At 37.2% G+C, this 20,807-nt stretch overlaps 1 protein-coding gene across 6 annotated transcripts in view; it reads right to left on the reverse strand.

The window, feature by feature from the left end:
- The window catches only part of LOC128858589 (transmembrane protein 132C), an 82,822-nt gene that overhangs the window by 22,181 nt on the left and 39,834 nt on the right, over positions 1–20,807 (reverse strand). For all 6 annotated transcript variants that reach the window (XR_008454036.1, XM_054094984.1, XM_054094985.1 and 3 more), the window contains exons 5-10: positions 18,037–18,256; positions 16,199–16,342; positions 9,825–10,030; positions 5,089–5,236; positions 4,879–5,031; positions 4,574–4,821 (exon numbers count right to left, since the gene is read on the reverse strand). Coding sequence is in view for 5 of the 6 variants with exons in the window: in XM_054094984.1 (XP_053950959.1) it covers positions 4,574–4,821; positions 4,879–5,031; positions 5,089–5,236; positions 9,825–10,030; positions 16,199–16,342; positions 18,037–18,256 (1,119 nt within the window). In the remaining variant the exon portion in view is untranslated. The remainder of the gene's footprint in view (positions 1–4,573; positions 4,822–4,878; positions 5,032–5,088; positions 5,237–9,824; positions 10,031–16,198; positions 16,343–18,036; positions 18,257–20,807) is intronic.

Consider the following 20,807-nt stretch of genomic DNA (forward strand, 5'->3'; position numbering starts at 1 on the left):
CTCTAAAAATGACATCCTTCCAGAGATTACAAAACAACGGCGCATTTATCTGTTAGATAACTAGAAAAACTACCACCACAACTACGCTTTCATAAATCTATCTAGATCAAAAATATCACTTCCTTCCGACCTTCCATTAAAAGTGCTCAAACCATACTCGCGCCTGCGTTTGGGCCACACAATTCTCCCACTCGCAAACCTCCTCCAACGTACGCAGCCAGATGATTGCCCCTTTTGTGACGAAACCGCAACCTTAGATCATATTCTACATTCTTGTCGAAATCTCCACACCTCCAGACAACAATTCTTTGTATCCCCTAACGCACTTGATTTTCTTAAAGAGCCATCTGCAAGTATTCGGTGTGCAACTTTTTTTATGAAAATACAACTTTATTCTGAAAAAATGGTTTCAAGTGAATCATTGAAAGTATTGCCCATCGTTGGTTACTACTTTTCCCCATCTTTCTGGTAGATCTTCGTATGAATAGAACTGCTGGTTAGCTAGACAATGTGCCATCGATCGAAACAGGTGATAATCGGACGGCGCAATATCTGGAGAATATGACGGGTGGGGTAGGATTTCCCATTTCAGTGTTTCCAGGTAGGTTTTAACGGGTTTGGCAATGTGAGGCCGAGCGTTGTCATGCTGGAGAATCACTTGATCATGACTCTCCGCGTATTGCGACCGCTTCTCGCGCAGTGCTCGGCTCAATCGCATCAATCGAAGTCAATACCGATCCCCAGTGATGGTTTTGCTTGGTTTTAACAGTTCATAATAAAAAAACACCAACTTGGCCCAAATACATAGAATAACGTTCGCAGTGTGAATATTCGGCCGAGGCGACGACGTAGAATCATGACCGGGCAGTCCCCATAACTTTTTTCTTTAGATTGCTGCAATGAATCCATTTTTAATCACCCGTCACGATGCGATGAAGAAAACCCTTCCTTTTTGCCGCTGGAGCAGTTGTTCACAGGCGAAAAAACGACGTTCAACATCCTTTGGTTTTAACTCATAAGGAACCCAAGTCCCCTGTTTCTGAATCATTCCCAAAGCATGCAATCGCTTGGAATAGAATACTGAAGCAAGCTCTTCTTGCGTTTGACACGGATCCTCATTGAGCAATGCCTCCAATTCAGCGTCTTCGAACGTTTTTGGCCTTCCTTCACGCGGACGGTCGTCAACATTAAAATCACCGTCTTTGAAGCGACAGACCCATCTCGGCACGTTGTTTCACTTAAACTAGCATCTCCATAAACTTTTTGTAACTCTCGATGCGCTTCAGGCGCCGTTTTTTTCGAATGAAAGAGGAAAATCAACACTTCCCGCCAATGACAATTATTCGGCACAAAATCAGACATTCTCACAAAACCAAAAATATATGATACCAAAACAAAATCACTAATATGTTGAAGCAGTTTGTTTACCATGTGTCTAAACTTAGTTTATGGGTTAGGTTATGTTAGAATCGACTAGCACACACTGCTGGCGGCATCTATTGACAAACAGCGAGAACTTATTTGCGCACCTAATATTATACTTGCTGTCTGCAAATTTCTAAAAGCCAACGACTTGTTCAGACGGATCTAAAATTTTAGCTTATATTAATTATACGCATTCATATAATTACTTAACGTTGGATCTTTTTTAAAGTACATTCACATTTTTTGTTATCAGACAGCCGATGGCCTATGCTGCTAGTGCTGCTGCTTAATAATAATAATAAATTTAACGAAGCTAAAGGTGATGGGCCGCAAATTACAGGCAACTATTTGGAAACACATCAAGTTAAGGCAGCCCATGTTACATGTGACAATAAAATTAAGAAACTATTCTTTCGCACACGAATGTTTCTTAAAATAAGAGCCCTTTGCAAAGACTTTTAAAATTTATCTCAAAAAAAAAAAAAATATTAAAGCAAAGAATCACTTGATAAAACTGAAACTTATATTGCCTTTATTTTCAATTTTGCGAATTATTCTTTTAAATTAATAGAATTATAACGCGATAAAAACGCTCTCTCTGACCGATGGCGTGAAACACAATAAATACTTTTTTCTCGTTGGAAAGCGATGAAAGCCGAGTATAATGCATTAAGTACCGGCATAAAGCGCGGCTGGTCGCTCAAAGCCGTTTTCAAAAATGTAATATCGACTACCATGAAACGAATGCACCTGTGGTCAGACATTCTACTATAACGTTGATCTTAGCGATTGCGGTGCAGTATTGGTTATTAGTAAATCATATTGATGAAGATGTAGCATGTGCCATTACGTCCCACTAAATTAAATTTGGATTTGTCGCTAAAAAAGACAATTTTCCACTTTCTTACAGGCCTATTTATGTAATCGTTAGCGAACTGCAATCATTCTAGCTGTTGCGTTTACTAATCAGCGGTTTCTTGGGGGTCGGTTACTACGCAAATCAGCCTCGGCCAGTCGTTGAGCAACAGTTCTTGAACGGATTGGTAACTCTTACAATCCCAGAATCAGTTTTTTGGTAAATTTTGTTTAGCTTCCACGATGTACCACTGTAACAATTTTGTTTTTTATAAAGCTCGAAATAATTCCTGAAATAGACGACCCATGAATATTATATTTTATAGAAATGTCCTTTTGAGAAGTTCCGTTATTATAGTTCCGTTGTTATAGTATATAAATAACGCAGGCACAACGCCTCACCGAATTTGTTTCTAGCCATTGCTCACTTTATGAAATTTCTCATATAAAACGTGTTGTTACAACAAATACCTGTGCACAAATGATGCTTAGCAAATGTCTCCAACAAAATAAATTCAATGCAATTAGAAAACTAAACAAGAGATTGAATATTTTTACCGTTATATAAAGTAAACGAAGTTGCAATAATTTTGTGGCGCAAGATTGGCACATATTTTCAACTTTTTTCGAATATAACTGAAAAAGGAAAATATATAATCATTTTAAAATATGTTACCGATATGCTCAAGATTCGTCTATCAGACGATGTACGGTAACTTACAACTGAATTAGAAAATTGTACGCATCAAAATTGTTCAGAAATTAAGATACCAAATATCTACTCCGACAGCCAAGTGGCAATCAGAGAATGCCTGACTTCACTTTCGATTTCGTCCGAATTCTTAAATATAAAGCTCGTCTGGGTACCTGGTCATAGCGACATAGGAAACTGCGACGCAGATGAGCTGGCTAGAAGGGGACCTGTGAAGTAGTTTCCCCGCGAAATGAGAGGATTGGGATTCGGTTGATTACCTGTTATTTGCTCCTGGAGAGGTTGCGTCAACTCAGCGAGCGCTGGGCAAGTACACGAATTTGTAAGGTCCCGAAAACTTTCTAGCCACGAGTGGATCGAAGGCGCTCGAGGGATCTTACAGGATATTGGCCGTGTGGTACACATGCTGAGAGACTCGGCATGACTACGAGTCCTTTTTTTTCGTCAGTTGTATGAAGGATGAGGTGCAATCGTCTCAGCACTTTCTCCTTCACTTCCCTACTTTCGCAGGCATCTAGCTTTGTTCTCATCTCTTTGCCACAAATTCTGATATAACAGGCTTTGATATTAAAAACCTGATGACTTTCATAAGTGATACGAAGCGGCTATATACCTATATATATACATATATAACTGGCGTGTACACCCTTTTTGGCGTGCACGCCTGAAATAGAAGGAGCTCGGCCAAACACCCAAAAAGGGTGTACGCGCCAATTATATACATACATAGCCGCTTCGTACTACTTATGAAAGTCATTCCTAATATAATGCTTGCCGAGGAGCAATCGCTATTAGAAAAAACTTTTTCTTCATTTTGATGTTTCAAGGAAATTCGAACCAAGGTACTAAGAATTTCAAATAGTAGTCACGCACCAACCCATTGGCCTAATAAAAAAAATATATGCCGTTCGGAGTCGGCTTAAAACTGTAGATCCCTCCATTGGTGGAACAACATCAAGACACACACCAAAAATTGGAGGTGGAGCTCGGCCAAACATCCAAAACGGGTCTAAGCGCCAATTTCATATACGAGTATATATATATAAACAGTTGCTGTTAGGTTTCTAGTGCACTGACCACCCTGCAGACATTTTCAGAGGTAGAGCTCAAAAACGAGGTTCAGCACTACGGTTGGGGTACCGCTATATGCAACGGGCTACCGACAGACAATAAAAGGTATTCATCGGGAGCCATTTAACCACATTTACGCCGTAATTAAGTATACCAAAAAAAAGTTTTTTTCTCTCGCCATGTACATTAAGATATCAACATAAAATGAAATGACTAAAAGCCGTTACATTCGCCTCATCGTCGCACGCTTCTACCTTCAACTGCATGTCGGCTGTTCAAGGTAATTCGCCCTTTCCTTTTTCCTTTCTATTTTTCTTTTGTCGTGGCATTTTAATGTACAAAACATTATTCTTGGTCTAGTGTCACCACTTTAATGAATTCGCTTTGCCTGCACCTGCATATTATCGTAGATTGAACAAAAAACGTTTAATAAATAAATAACAAATAAAAATGCCAATAAAAAACACAATTGCAGTTGACAATATAAATCAAAGTTAAACATTTTCGAACCTCAAAGGAGTTTTGGATCCATCTGAAAACTCGAGATCAATATCCAACAATCCTTCCTGATATTGAGCAGTTAGCTTGTTTGTAACCGAAGTTTCTGCTGTATATCCGTTGTCGATACCAGTGTCTGGAGAAATAGTTAATTGCAGACCTGATATTACACGCACAATTAACTTCTTCAAACTGACTTTATCACTCCCAACACGAATTTCTTTGGTTCCTATCACTCGGCCTGTGATGGGAGATAGGACCTAAGGGGACATGGTAAGTTTTAGAATATATCTAATAAAAAAGTGGAAATATTGTACCTGCACATCTGTGCGACCCATTGATTTTCCTTGCAAAATTCTCCCTTTTAAAGTAGCAATTTTCGGATCAGATACACGTAAAAGTGGTTGTACCAAATCCGTGACCCGCAAGCCAGTTCGCCGCGAAATAAAATAACTTATGCGCCCAGAATTCTGCAAAATCAAAGTAATTACCTCTTAAAGCATACAAAAACCATTTTCTGAACTCACTTGATCAATGGCCAAAAATCGAGCATAAACATCTACAGGGCTTTGTTGGTATCGGGCTTTACAAACTATTTTATCTGTCCCAACATCACTTTTATATTGACTCCATCCGTTGGACCTCTTTTTACGGCGTTGAGTTTGTTTACTCGGTCTGCAAATAAGTGAAATTCGAATAATTGTATACAGATGTGAACAATTTTGACATTTATAGGATTCGACATATATGTATGTAACATGATTCATTGATATATATCATAATATATGTATATCCATGATTCAATTACATGATTCAATTATAGGTTAGGTAAGTAAGCAGCTTTCTCGCTTTCTCTTGACAAATCGGCTCCCTTATTTAAAAACATGTTGCTCTTTACAAGTACACGTACATGTTTTATAAAAAAACTTTTAAAGTGTAGTAAAATTTTAACTTTTATTGTAAATTATTATGTCAGCAACACCGTTCCTATTTTGACGCTTCGCCTTATTATTATTTGTTGAAAATCGTAAACATTCAAACTGTAAACATTTGAGTAAGTATCATATTACGATAAAATCGAATTAATTTTCAAATTAATAACGTTTTTAATTATTTGGGTCGATGGTGGTCGTGCTTCTGAAATAGTCGGATAGACAAGCAGTTATCAAGGTCACCTCGGATATATGGGAAAACTTCAAAATAACGTGCGAGGACATATACAGACTGAGCAAGCTGGCGGGTACAACCACTACAATATTCCAATTATGTGGGTACCATGAAAGAACGGAAAAAATAAAGAAATATTTAAAAAAGTACTTTGGTGAAGAAAGTCGTTCATTTGAAAATCTTCGGCAGTCTAAAATGTTCATTGACGTCCCACATAGACCAAACTTCAAATTTCTTTTTACTATTGACGAACTGTTTTCACAGTTGCTCTCTAGTTCCTATAGCGTTTTTCAATAGGTGCGCTTCAACTTTTTTCCGATAGGGAGGGCGAACGACGCAATATTTTTTATTTTTCGCTTGTCATTTGTAAACTTCATTAGTATACATTTCATCATGGAACGCTACACACTTGAGCAACGCTTGCAAATCATTGAATTTTATTATAAAAATGCGTGTTCTGTTAAGAAAGTTTAAAGTCGAAAAATCATCTTCAGTGATGAAGCTCACTTTTGGCTCAATGGCTCTGTCAACAAGCAAAATATGCGTTACTGGGCAGAAAGCAATCCACACGTGATTCATGAGGCACCGTTGCATTCTGAAAAAATCACTGTTTGGTGCGGTTTACATGCCGGCGGCGTAATTGGCCCATATTTTTTCGTTGACGAGAACGATCGCCACGTTACTGTAAATGGAAATCGATACAGCGACATGTTAAACGATTATTTTTGGCCAAAATTGAATGGTATGGACTTAGACGACATGTGGTTTCAACAGGACGGGGCCACAAGCCACACAGCACACGCTACAATTGATTTGTTGAAGAGTAAGTTCGATGAGAGCATTATTTCCAGAAATGGACCGGTCGAATGGCCGCCGCGCTCGTGTGATTTGACGCCTCTAGACTATTTTCTTTGGGGTTATGTGAAGTCATTGGTCTACAGTAACAAGCCGGCGACGATTTGTGAGCTCAGAGCCAATATTGAACGCGAAATTGCCGGAATTTCGGCCGATTTATGCAAAAGAGTGGTCGAAAATTGGGTTCAACGATTGGACTTCATAAAACGTGCACGCGGTGGTCATGCAAAAGAAATCGAATTTCATACTTAAATGTATATGTTCAAACTCGGTAATGAAAAAAAAATTAGTTAAAAAAGTCAAACCGTTTGTGTTTTATTCAAAAAAAAAAGTTGAAGCGCTCTTACTGAAAAACGCTGAAGTGGAACTCAAACTAGGTTGCATTTCGGGCTATTGTTGATATAATCACACGATCCATTCCTTTGAACAATTATGCTTCGGTAAGACAATCTTCATGAAGGTGGTCCTATCGAGTTCAGCCCTAAGAACATTACTCGCTGTATTAATGCGATGGTCCACCTGCTTGAGCTTCAGAGACTTTAGGAATCATGGGGCAATATGGACTGATTGGAACATTGCTGTGATACAATAAAAAAACTATTCGCTATGATAAATGTAGCATTCACATGCAACGAGTGTATCCTAGCATTGGAGTGTCAAGTGGTACTCCCTAATAGATATATTTCAGACCAACAGTGTATCATTAAGTATAAAAGGTATTTTATCCCTTAGCAGCACTCACAATATATGTACCTATACTAGCAAATTGTGCACTGAAATACGTAGATCCATAAATTGAGTCGGCAATTGTAAATGCTTTTTTCATAAGATAGCAAAATAATAAAATAAATTCCTAGTTACTGTAAAAGATAATCCTTGTGTAACTTAGTAGTGATTACGTTCTATTAATCTGTGTTGTGCTCAAGTTATATATATTAATAGTAAATAAAGCTAAATGATTTAATTCCTGCTGTAGATTTATGCTAAAGTTAATGCTAAATGCTTTTTCGTGAATCTCAAAAGATACGATATATGGTAAGTATTAATCAATTTGTTGAAGGAATTCCTATTAATTCTGAAAGAGCTCTTTTTAATTTAGTGATGAATTAAAAATACTTGAAGTTGGGTCGAAAACTAAGGACAAAATACTAATGTAATCAGATTAAGGAAATCGAGAAATTGCAGAGTAATAATTTATTATTCCTAATAATAATAAATAAACTTAATCAAGAGGAGCTGTTGTTATAAGTTTAACTATCTTTGCATTAATAAAAATTATCAATAGAAATAAGTACTAATTTACTATGAGAGAGCAATACTTCCAGTCTTCTTATGATGAATTTACTCTATTAGTAATTAATTTAATAAAGTAACTAACAGGGATACATACCTTCAATAACAATAGACATAAAACAATGATTAGCATTTTAAATTTCAGAACATTAATCATTAAATAATCTTGATACATTTGTTAAAAAGTTAACTTGATTTGGTCATCCTGACAAAAAAATTCAGTAAGTAGCACATTTTATTATTTTTTGTTCTAATACGAATGTAGATTGAATCTATATTGGTCAGTTTTTTTTTTCTAATTTTTTATTACATTGCTAATTGCGATTTTGCGTACTTTTTTATTACCTTTAGGCAAGAAGGGGAGAACTTTTTTCCCTCTTCCTCAATCCTTCATAAATGCAAACCAATATAAGGGAGTGTCAAAATTCCCTTGTCATTACTTACCTAACCTTCTATAATTGAACCATGGATATATATATATGTATATATCATACGAGACATAAGTATTGGCGTATTATAAAAATTATTGTCAAAAGTCGGTTAGATACATGTAATATTAATTTTCTTGTATTCTTCTCATATTTTCTTATTTATGAACTATTTATAAAAAGGAAAATACTGCTCTGAATTTTGTTTACTTTATCCATTTAAGTTAAATAACTTAAAACTGACCGCCTTGCATTCATAGGTAAAAAAAATTCTGGCACACCGTAATGGTACATGGGTCGCAAACAAGAAGAAACGAATCAATCGGAACGAAAAGTTATCTTACCCTTACACAACGGAGGTAAATTGTATGCTGAGATTGGGAAGATGATAAGCGGAAGCGGATATAGCATTGTACAGCGTTTCAAAGACGTTTTCACCATCCTTGAAAATTAGCTGCGTATTGGTTACTCAAAGAAGCTAACAGAACGTGGACGGAGCCAAGTCATCCGAAAAGTTGAGGGGAAACCATTTTGGGTGTTTGGACGAGCTCCTCCTCCTCTATGTGGTGTGCGTTTTGATGTTGTTCTACAAATGGAGGGACCAGTTTTAAGCCGACTCCGAACGGCAGATATTTTTATGAGGAGCAGAAATACACTCGGAGGTTTGCCATTACCTGCCGAGGGGCGACCGCTATTAGAAAAATGTTTTTCTTAATTTTGGTGTTTCACCGAGATTCGAACCTACGTTCTCTTTGTGAATTCCGAATGGTAGTCACGCACCAACACATTCGGCTACGGCGCCCACCAAACATTACCTCCACACAATTATGGAGGATAACAGTTCTACAAGTGTGAGGTGCAAGCCACTTATGTCGACTGCTAATAAAGCAAAAAGGATTGTTTACGCAAAAGCATTTACTGACAAACCAGTTAGATACTGGGAGCACGTACTGTTTCTGGATGAGAGTAAGAGCAATATCTTTCGATCTGACGGTCGCATAAGGGTATGGCGGCAGAGCAACACTGCGTTTGAAACAAAAACGGGGCTAGGGTGATGGTATGGGCCAACATATCTGTTGCTGGGGTGGGGAAGTTGATTTTAATTGATGATGTAATGGACAAAACTGTTTTCTCAAATATTAAAGAAGAATACAAATGGAAAACCAGAAAATAGCGAAGAGATTCACCATTCAGAAAGACAACTACCCGAAGCACATGATTCATGATGTTCGCATGAGACTTGTTTACAGCGTTACCCATACTTTGTCACACTTTTTATTTTTACTTTTTATTCCATTAAGTGCTAATACCGTCTATGAAAGCGGTCAGTTTAAAGTTATTTAATTTTTTTGGATAGAATAAATAAAGTTCACACTAATGTTTTCCTTTATATCGATAGTCAATAGAAGGGTAAATATGAGAACACAAAAAAATTATTATGGCATATGTAATATTTTAGAAAATTTTCATAAGTTGGGCCAATATTTATGTCCGGGACTGTATGTAAATTAAAATCTTACAAAATACTGCTCTCATCAACCACTTTCCATCCTTTTATTTGAGACAGCCTGAAGTCCGACACATAGACTTCTAATGGAAATTCTGGCATCCACACAGTAAACTTCGCCAATCCAGTATACGATCCGTACTTTACAATAACTGAAGCATTAGAGGAACCTCTTATTTCAGAGCCGTCTATATAAACTGAGCTGCACGAAGAAGATACCTAAAACATTAAAAAATTAAATATATAATTGCACATGTTTAAAGAATATCGAGGGCTTATTATGATAAAAGTTATCTAACTACAACATATGAATCCAAATCAGAAAAATCTCGGTTTTTTAATAAATAAACTAAAGCTCTTCTACCTGACTAAAAAATATATGATGCTAAAGAAAACGTAATATATATTTAAATAGATAAAAAAAAAAATTAATTCAAATAAAATGTATAAAAAACAGAAATAATACAAAGGACGATGGAAAATAAAGTTTCAAACCTGATGTCTGGAGCTTAATAGATTGCCTGTATTAATGAATTTAATGACTGTTCCTTCAGCCCAACACGAGTAGGAATTCAATAAGGATTCTGATATTGACAGAGTGCCAAATTCTATAAGACGGTATCAGCATAATTTTTCAGCCTATTTTGTAGTTGCTGTGCAGAATGAACTCCATGAGTTTTCTTAAGCAAGCATAAAACCACGACTAAATGTTCTTCAGTCTATGTCACGATTAATCCATTATCATTTCCGAATGAAAAGTTTAAACAAGTACACTGGGTTCTCACGGGGGAGCCTGTCATCCCTAGAGGGCGAGTCCCCAGGTGGTGAATAGGGGAACATCTCCCAGATGTGGAAGGCAGTAGCGTAGATCCCCCACGAACCACACAAGCCGAAGACGTAAACTTCGATAAGAAAAAACTCTCTCAACCCAACGTGTGATGCGAACCGTGCCTATTGGGTGAGTTTGGTAGCCGGGGACTAAATAAGGCTGTCTTCGAACGGAGCCCTTCTCATATCAGGCCGGCTCAGGTTGTAACGGTGGCCTGGCATGGTATGGGGCGCTGCCATGGTCGACAGGTTATTTCCCCTTATTCCTCTTTGGTCACCGGGCTTCCTGGGCGGGGCGGGTAACCGCACGAACCAGATGATGAGAATAAACAAAAAGAGAACTCGGATAGCGGCGAAAAACAGATGGAAAAAGTGACGGGAAGACAGATTATCGCATTTACAGCACAAGACAGACAAACGGACACACATACTAAGCGACAGGGCAAGCACCATCCATGACAAACTGGGGATCGGGTTTCCTCAGAGGATGAGCTCTTGGCCTCTAGCCAGGAAACAGCTGAGGGTAAAGCTGTGGATCACAACACGCCAACGACTATAAACGAACTGACAACATCCGCTAATGTCATGACACAAAAGCGCGTCCTTGGCAAGATTCGTAGGGACGAGACCGAAGGTAAAACTCTTCCCAAAGATGAGGCTGATAAGGCAAGGTGTCAAACGGTGGTGGACGAATACCTAGCATTCCAAGCTGCCCGGAAGACAGAAGCCAAAAACAGAACCGATCGCAAGACGAAAACAAGAGGGCAACAAAGAAGCACAAGATCTCAGATCATGGTGCGGTTGTCTCCAAACCTATCGAGCAATTCAGTGAGGTGGCACGGGACCATCTTGAAATGGCGCTGGTAGACGAAACTTCCAACCGCGGCAAACCTGTGCTCGACAAATGGTTGGACGATTGTCATAGTTTTTTTTAAATATGTTTCAGAACTTTTATTCAAATGAGGCATATATCATACTGAAGGGTAACGCTCGAAGAACAAATTTGGGTGTTTTTATTTTAAAAAATTTTATTATTTATTGTTGATATCGCCCCTCCCCCGAAACGTCGTTTTTTAGAAGAGGTTTGTGGTGATCACGGTAGCGCATGAGCAGCTCAACTGATATGAAAAAAATTAAATGATTATTATAGAAAAATGTTTTTTAGTGAATCTGAACGGTTTATTTACTCAAAAAAAATTTTTCTCGATATGAAAACCGCATTGCACCAAAAAAACGAGTTTTGAGGGCTTGAAAAATTAAAAAAAAAACATTAATTCCAGCGAACTATGCAAATATTTATAAAAAGTGAACCGTTCAGATTCTCGAGGTTGTAAATTCGAATAATTTAAAAAAAAGTTTATGCAAATCGGTCAAATAGTTTTTGATAAATAATGATTTTCGCGACGGTAATTTTCAAAAAACACAACTTCGAGATAATCGCGTCTAAAGTTTTGCGTGCACTTCATTTATGGATAATTTGCGCGCTTCCACGGTCTGTAACTTTCGTTCTAGTGCTCCGGTCTTTATGATTTTTTGAATTTATATTTTTAAGATGATGTAGATACTTTTAGAATATGCCATAAAAAAATTTTCGATTTTTTAGTCCAACACAAGGTATATAACCCCTTAAATAGGAATTTTGCCACTTTCTACACCTAAGGAAGAATAGAATAGGAGATTCTCACTAAATAACTTCTACACTACAGTGTACACAGATGGCAGTAAAATGGATTGTGGTATTGGAGCAGGTATATATTCTCATAGACTTAAAATTGAAAAATCTGTTCGTCTACGTAATACCAACAGTGACTTCCAGGCGGAAGTACTGACACGTGGGTTACAAATTGCAGATTTCTCTTTTAAGGGCGATATCGCCCTTCGCCCTATCGGATAGCCAAGCTGCAATCTGTTTTTAGTTACGCACGAGTTTTTAATAAATAGACTCATAATGCAAATGCAAGAATTTCGATAGAATATACAAAGGCACCAGAGAAATAATCATCCAGCATATAATCTATAGGCGCAAAGTGTTACCTGAACTTTGTATATTCAATGCAGGTTTTCAACATCAATTTTAAATAAAGATACAAGAAGTCAGGATAGTCAACTCTGTAATCTGTATACTCCCCAGCGAGAAAAACTGAAACGTATACTGTCCGCGCCCCATCACGTTGTTTAAAGTCAAAGCCGAGCGTGACGGAGAAAGCAGTATGTGAGATCGAGAGAAAACACCGAGGTGGGAAGCGAAGGACCGCCCCTCTTCTGGACATTTTACGACACGGCACTTCGGTGTAAACATAACCTTCGCTCAGTGTTTTTCATTCTCTTTTCCTCAATACAGTGAAATATTGTTGAAGAAGTCGTGAGGTTCGTGGACTTTGATTTTGAAAAAAAAAAAAAAACAGTACAGGTGCAGAAAACCTTTCTTGGCTTTATCGAAATTATCGCGAAGAATGCTGAGGGACTGGCGAATAGTATTTTAGAACAGTTAAAGAAAGATGACAAGAATTTGGAATTTGTCAGTCACAGTGCTTTGATAATGCTGCTGTAATGGCTGGGCACAAAAATGGCGTGAATGAAAAATTGACAGAAATAAATAGCCGTGCATTGTTTTTAAACTGTGACAATCACTCACTCAACTTAGTTGGTGTACATGCAGCAAAACAAAATGGCACCAATTTTTCGCTGCCATGGGCGCTACGTCCTCCAGGTACGCCTCTGTATATATATATCCATTGGTTCGGCTGAACTATATTTTAGCACACAGAAGCTCCTGATTTTTGATAAAACTGATTTCAATTTTGCTTTGATTTCCTTAACAGGAATATGGTAAAAATTGTTGGCTTGAATTAATACTAGATTTTGCTGGTCCTCAGCCTCTGTTAATAGCTGCTTTGTCATTTCTTGCAACCCGTGAGATTTGACTTTGGCGGAAGCGGCATATCAGGTTCACACTCCTTGAAAATAGTGATTACTGCTGGAGCCATAGGAAGCACTTTCTTAATATTTGCGATCGATTAATCAACCGTGGAAACTGTTTTACGAATTATTTCACAATCTGTGTGAGGTGTAGGAGCAAGGCAAGATAATACGCTAATTTTGGATGAAACGCTTTCATTGATTTTCCGGTTTTCAGCATAAGAGGAGCGGTACCCGTTACATTCAATGGTTAAAACTTGTACCCAGTTTATTAATTGAGTCGTAGGAAAGTCGGGCAATGTTAATATTATCACCTTTTAAGCAAAGCTGTGTTTAACAAAAAATGCTGTTGAAACTTTTGCATCACTGCTATATACGCCTAAACCATTATTCAATTATGGACGGTTAGGTAAGTAAGCAGCTTTCTCTCTTTCTCTTGACAAATCGGCTCCCATGTTGCTTCCTTACAAATTTACATTTTATAAAAAAAAATTGAAATTGCAGTAAAAATTATACTTTTGGTGCAAATTATATGGTTAGCAACACTGCTTTCATTTTTACGCTTTGCCTTGTTATTATTTGTTGAAAATCATTTATCTGTTTGTAATACAGGGTGGGCCAACAGCGTTTGCTTTTTGAACCACCTATTTTTTTGAGAATGGTAACACAAATGACATGTCAAATGTGTTCATAATTTACTTAAAAGTTTGACATTTATGAAATGGGACGCTATAATACGCTTGAACAAAACTGGGAAATATTGAAAACCTATTTCCAAAGTGGTGAGTCTTCTTCTTCTTTTCTGATTTTCACATCGTGGGCTACGTTAATAAGCAAAATTGTCGGATTTGGGGCTCAGAAAATCCACACGTTACTGTAGAAAAGCAAATGCATCCACAACGAGTCACTGTTTGGAGCGGTTTTTGGTCTGGCGGCATCATCGGCTCATTTTTTTTTTCGAAAATGAGCGAGGAGCCGCGGTTACAGTAAATGGCGAGCGTTACCGTGACATTTGGTTTCAACAGGACGGTGCAACTTGTCACACTGCCAAAGTTACACTCGAACTTTTAGCTACCATTTTTGAAAACCGAATAATCAGCCGAAATTCCGATATCAATTGGCCGCCTCGGAGCTGTGATTTAAGCCCGTTGGACAACATCAACTCGGATCATTACCTTGATGCAGCCAAACTACGCACACGCCTCTATGTAGCAAAAAACATACATTTACCTAAGTAAAAACTGTTCAACATCAAAAAGCTGCAAACTCAACAGACAGCCAAAAAGAAAATGGCCAATAGGAACAACGCCCAAAAATTTGGCGGCTGACAGGAGGTTTTAAAGCCGGGGCGTTTTCCTGTAAGAACAAAGACGGCGATCTGGTGACTGACATCCAAGCATACTTATATTATGGAGGAAACACTTCTCGAACCTATTAAACACTGATAGCTGCGCATGTCACAGAGCATATAAAGATCCCGATACCCCAATCGTTGACGATGGAACTATCATTCCGCTACCCGACCACCATCAACCAACTGATTGGCCTTTATCAGTGTGGCTTTAGACCTGGAAATTCTACCATCGAACAAATATTCACAATACACCAAATCTTGGAAAAGACCCATGAAAGGAGAATCGACACACACCATCACCTGAGTTACCTGTATGTCGCGATGTCTGAATTTGGTATCCTCGCAACACTAATACGACTATGCAAGATGACGTTTGATACCAAACGAGGTTTCAGACAGGATAACTCGCTGTCGTGTGACTTCTTTAACCTGATGTTGGTTCGGTTACCACGAGAAAGGAACGACTGGCGCGCTTTGTTAAACTCGGCCAAAATCGCGTAAGCGGTTGTCGCCAATTAGGAAGAAGAGAACTGAAAATGTTAATTGCGCCCCATGTATCAGTTTCGTATTTCGTGCTTTCAATACTTTCCTAAGGGTAAAGTGTAATTGACGACCGGGAACAGTAAAAAAATTAAATGTTCGTAGAAAATACTTATATATAGAAAAAAAAGACTCACGAGGTAAGCTTTTAAAATAACTGAATATATAGAATATTACACAATTTTAAATCAGTTTAGAGCTTCTTATGTTGCCTTTTTAAAAATGCATATTTCGATATTTTTCAATGAATTGTTCCGAAAATAGGTATTTAGAGAAAAATCGCTCATATAAAAAAGCTCAAAAATTGCTACTTGAAAGTCGTAACATTTAAGAGAAATTCTACTCAAGCTATGCCGGTTAATTTTGAGTTGCTGAAATGAGCGGCGAGTTAATGTTCTTGGGTTCATTCGTACACTATCGCCAGCAAGAGGAGATAGGTGCATTATCGCAACAAAAATTTATTTTCAAAATTAGAACTGTTTCCACTTTGGAAATAACTTGTCTGTTGAAATTAACTTTCTTTTTAAACATTGTTGAAGTGTAAATCAATTCATTTTATGCCGCAGAAACATGAAACTGAGTTTCTGTTACTTTTTGGAGCGCAAAATATTTTCAGTATCGGAATAACATGTGATTTAAAAAAAAAATTGGGGAAAATCCAGCCTATACTTTTACTTACATTAAACTTCAAAAATAATATTACATATTTCATTTATACTTGTATTAACATTTTATACAGTTATTACCTTGATAACACTTTCATCTTCAGCATAACAGGAACTTTGCAGTGTCACATCAGCTACTTTACCAGCTTGTGATACGATGAAGACTTTCATAGCTTGAGCTACCTGACGCCCAGTTAGTACAGCAGTATTAATTAATTCCCAGTTCTAAGCCAAAGAAAAAATTATTTAGATTTTATAGAAATAAATAACGACAATGTATATTTTGATATGTGCATGTTTGGTCGACAATTAATATATAATTTTTTTTTTTATTTTATACGAAATCCTCAAAGATTATATGTACGTAAGATCTGGTGGTGGAAACCAAAAATGTCCGCTTAGTGATCTAACAGAGAATCGTAATTGAATTGTTCAAGATTAAAGTTCTCCAGAAAATATAAAGGGTTTTCCAATAACAGCTGATATTGGTGAATGGATTGCGCTATCGAGAGATGATTAATGATTTTTTATGGCCGGAATTGGATGGTTTTGATCTGGGCAACGTTTATATTCGACAAGACGGCGATACGTGCCACACAAGCAACGAAAACATTGATATTTTACGGGAAAAGTTTCCGGACCGTGTTATCTCTCGAGGAGGAGCCACGTGAAAGGGAAGGTCTACGTCAACAGCCCAGGGTCGATTCAAGACTTCAAAGATGGAACTCGTGAAGCTATCGAGGACATAGGGCAGCCACTTTGCAATTCAGTAATGAAAAAAGGATATTGTCCTGTAAGCGGGGTCATGGTGGTCATTTGCCTGATGTTATTTTCCACTATTAATAGCATACCTTCCTCTTTATAATGAAATAAACATCCGATCATTTATATTAAACATCATTTTTCTTTGAATATCAAAATAACACCTCTGTTCGGAAAACCCTATATATATTTTTTTCATATGAGAGAAACGAATACCGCAAATGATGGCCGGGGGCAAAGTCGTGCCGAGCGAATGTTTGGAAACCCTTACTGCTGAAACTAAAGATCGTTCAAATTCATATCTTCAACTCCAATGTAGACAGTATGGTAGGGCTGGCCATTGACCGAAATGGCGTTTCCATGGGGGCTTTCAAAAGAGGATCCCAAAATGCCGACACTCCACACAAACTTCATTTTTGGCGGACGCATTAGGTTCTCAACAATCAAATGCGGATATCCTGTGTCCATTGGTATCAGCTGAGATGAAAACGCACTACGTTAGACATTTTTTTGCCAAATGCGACATCCAATTAGAGGTGGTATAATCTCCAAATTGTGAATCGATACTAAGTGAATAGTTGATTGCCTTCCATTACCGAGTCAACTTAATCATGTAACTAAATAATCCGAGATCTTTGTACAAAATCAGGTTGGTGCGTGAAATGTTAAGTTATTGAAATCAATGTTCCTAGATTGGGTTGAACATTTTCGCCTTCAACAGCAGCCACATTCTCATCGTTTTGCCTCGCATACAAAAGGCGCTCTGGGAGTTGTTCCATCACCAATCCAGCCACACGACATTTTTGTGCTGTGCACTGCTGCACGCACTATGAGTATTTCATTTCGGTCCAAACGGCTTCATTAAACGAACAGTTTGTGCAACACAGCTTTAAGTTTTGGAAATAAGTTCATTTTTCAAACGTTAAGTAACTCTCTTATTTCGGCAGTGGCATACTACTAGCTGACAATCAAAATTTTGAGCCGAAAAAAAGCTTTGAAGTAACAAAACCTCCTAAAATGTGGTTTGAACCTAACATCAGCCTATTTAAGTAATTAATTAAATTCAATTAAAACAATGACTAAGTTATCTAGAAGTATTATAGTGTTCGTTAGAAGACTATATTGTAATACAATGAATTTATTTAAATTTTTAATACCTTCGCCATTGGTAATACTGCTTGTATATCATCTTTGTCAATTTCCAGTTTTGTTGTTACCCTCTTCTTAGATTCATCGCCGAGCGTACTTCCCGGGATCAGATTTTTCGATTTCTCTGGTTTATAAACATATGAAACATACCAAACTATTTTTCCACCTTCCAATATATCTGTTGCACCATCGCCAAGTTCAAGAAGCCAAGAGAATATTTCTAGAGCGCTGTAAAGAGATTTACATTATATATTGAAATATTTCAATATTTATATTAGGGCAGGATGTCAAGATGTAACAAGCACTAAATTTAAACTCCGCGAAATTTCATCAAAGGAACCTTGCCTTTCCTTAAGTGTTTGAATACAAATTCTAAAAAACTTAATTGTTTTACATTCTGTAACAATATTTATTGTAAAACAAAAAAACAACATTTCACCGAGCTCCTCAATAGAAATGATAATGATAATAACAATGAAAGAGAGGAGATCCATACAGCTGAAATAATGAATGACGAACCTAGCATATGTAATTGAAGTAACCACAGCAATAAATAAATTAAAAACCAATAAAACAGGTGGTGAAGACGGAATCCATAAAACGGAGACGGAGCTCATAAAATATGGAGGGCAAGCCTTGCGCAAGCAAATACACTATCTTGTAAAAACCATTTGGGAAAATAATAAAATACAAAATGAATGGCTAACAAGTGTAATTGTGCCAATACATAAGAAGGGCAATAAGACGGAATGTCGAAATTATCGAACATTGGTTACAAAGTGTTCACAAATATTGTGTACGAGGGTATCAAAGTTTATGCTGATAAAATAATATATGAATACCAGTGTGGCGTTAGAAACAATCGATCAACAATTGATCAAGGTTTCCTGGTAAACCAAATTAAAAAAAAAAAAAATTCGAGCATAACATTAATATATTCTGCCTATTTATTGATTTTATACAAGCGTTTGATAGTCTAGACAGAAAACAAATCAAACACTGTTTCCAAAAACTTGGCGTTCCGTTGAAACTGATTGAACTGGTTCTTTGCACGTTGAAGAATACTACTAGCAAAGTGCAAGTACAAGACGAAAAGTGTGAACCCTTCCAGGTCCTGTCTGATGTTAAACAAAGAGACGCATTGTCCGCTCTGATTTTCAACCTTATGTTGCACACAGTTGTAAAAGAAACTAACTTGTCCGGAACAATATTTGACAAAGATTTTCAAATATATTATATTATGTGCTTATGCTGACGACGTTCTCATCATGGCAAAAAACAAAAACAAACTAATTCGCATATTCAAACTGCTAGAAACAAAAGCAATAATTATAGGACTGAATGTCAACGACGAAAAAACTAAGTTTATGCTTCGCTCAGCATGTAATATGGATGCCAACTATCATATCTAGCCATAGATGATTTTGTTTTTGAAAGTGTAAATGAATTCAAATACTTAGGATTCATTCTATCAGCGAGTAAAGACACATCAATTGCAATAGATGAAAGAATTAAATCTGCTATTAAGACGTAATATGTAAATATAAAAATGTTCAGATCAAAGGTTATATCACGAATGCAGAAAATCAAGATGTATAAAACTTTGATACATCCGGTTCTTACTTATGGCGCTGAAATCTGGACACTGAAAGCTAATGATATAAACCAGCTATTGCGATTTGAAAGATCCATAATGAGAAAAATCTACGGTCCTATTCGGCTTGAAAATGGCACGTATCGTATCCGTTATAACAACGAAATTGAAAACCTTATTGGGGGTGAAAATATAATACGTTTTATTAAAGCGCAGCGGATTAGATGGATTGGCCACATCATAAGAATGCCCAACGAAAGAATCCAAAAAAGGTTGTTTACTTTGCGTCCAATTGGAGGAAGAAAGAGAGGCCGACCAAGAAAGAGATGGCTTGATGACGTAGAAGCAGACTTAAAAGCGATGAAAGTTCAGAATTGGAGAAATAAGGCAAGAGAGAGACTGAATTGGAGAAGAATTGTCGATGAAGCTATGGGCCACCAAAGATTGTGAAGCTAAGAGACAGAGATAAACAATATTTATTAGAAAACAACCAAATGAAGTTATATATTTAAACGCAATACAAAAGTCAAATCTAAATTAAAAATTTGATTACAGGCACTTTTTCTAAAACAAACAAATTATTCGGAGAAAGGTCGAGAAATGTGTGTAACATAATTAAATAGTCAGTCCACCCTCCGTTTCGGCATCGAAAGAACGACATTTTGGAATTCTGAGAGAGGAAATAGGTAAAAATATTCCATAAAGACATTACGTCTTCTGGCGTATACTCGACGAGAAAGGGTTCCACACATATACTCGATCGGAGTTAAGTTCGGGGATCGCGATGGCCACTCTCATACTTGTTATTCCTGAAGCCAATTTCAAGACGAGCATGTATGGTAGCATTATCTTGCTGAAATTTGATCATCCATAAAGTCACAAACATATGTCAAATTCTGAGTTTATACGCCCGGAAATTTTGCACTTGGGTGTCCTATTGTAGTAACTGAAACCAGCCCACCCCATCAAAGAATAGCCTTCAAAATTTTGCTTGGAATGCTTCAAAATATCCAAACCAGTAGTAATTAACAGCATCAGGACCATCGATGTTGAATTTTTTCACAGATCGACAGAGATATATAGGTATTCTGTTTTGGAAATTGTAGTTGTTCTTGTTGTTGTAGCAGGATAAACATTCCCAATACATATACGGGGAATCCTGCTGAAGTGACAATTCTTGGCCGG

Source organism: Anastrepha ludens, chromosome 3 (genome assembly GCF_028408465.1).
Source record: "Anastrepha ludens isolate Willacy chromosome 3, idAnaLude1.1, whole genome shotgun sequence".
Taxonomy (NCBI): Eukaryota; Metazoa; Arthropoda; class Insecta; order Diptera; family Tephritidae; genus Anastrepha; species Anastrepha ludens.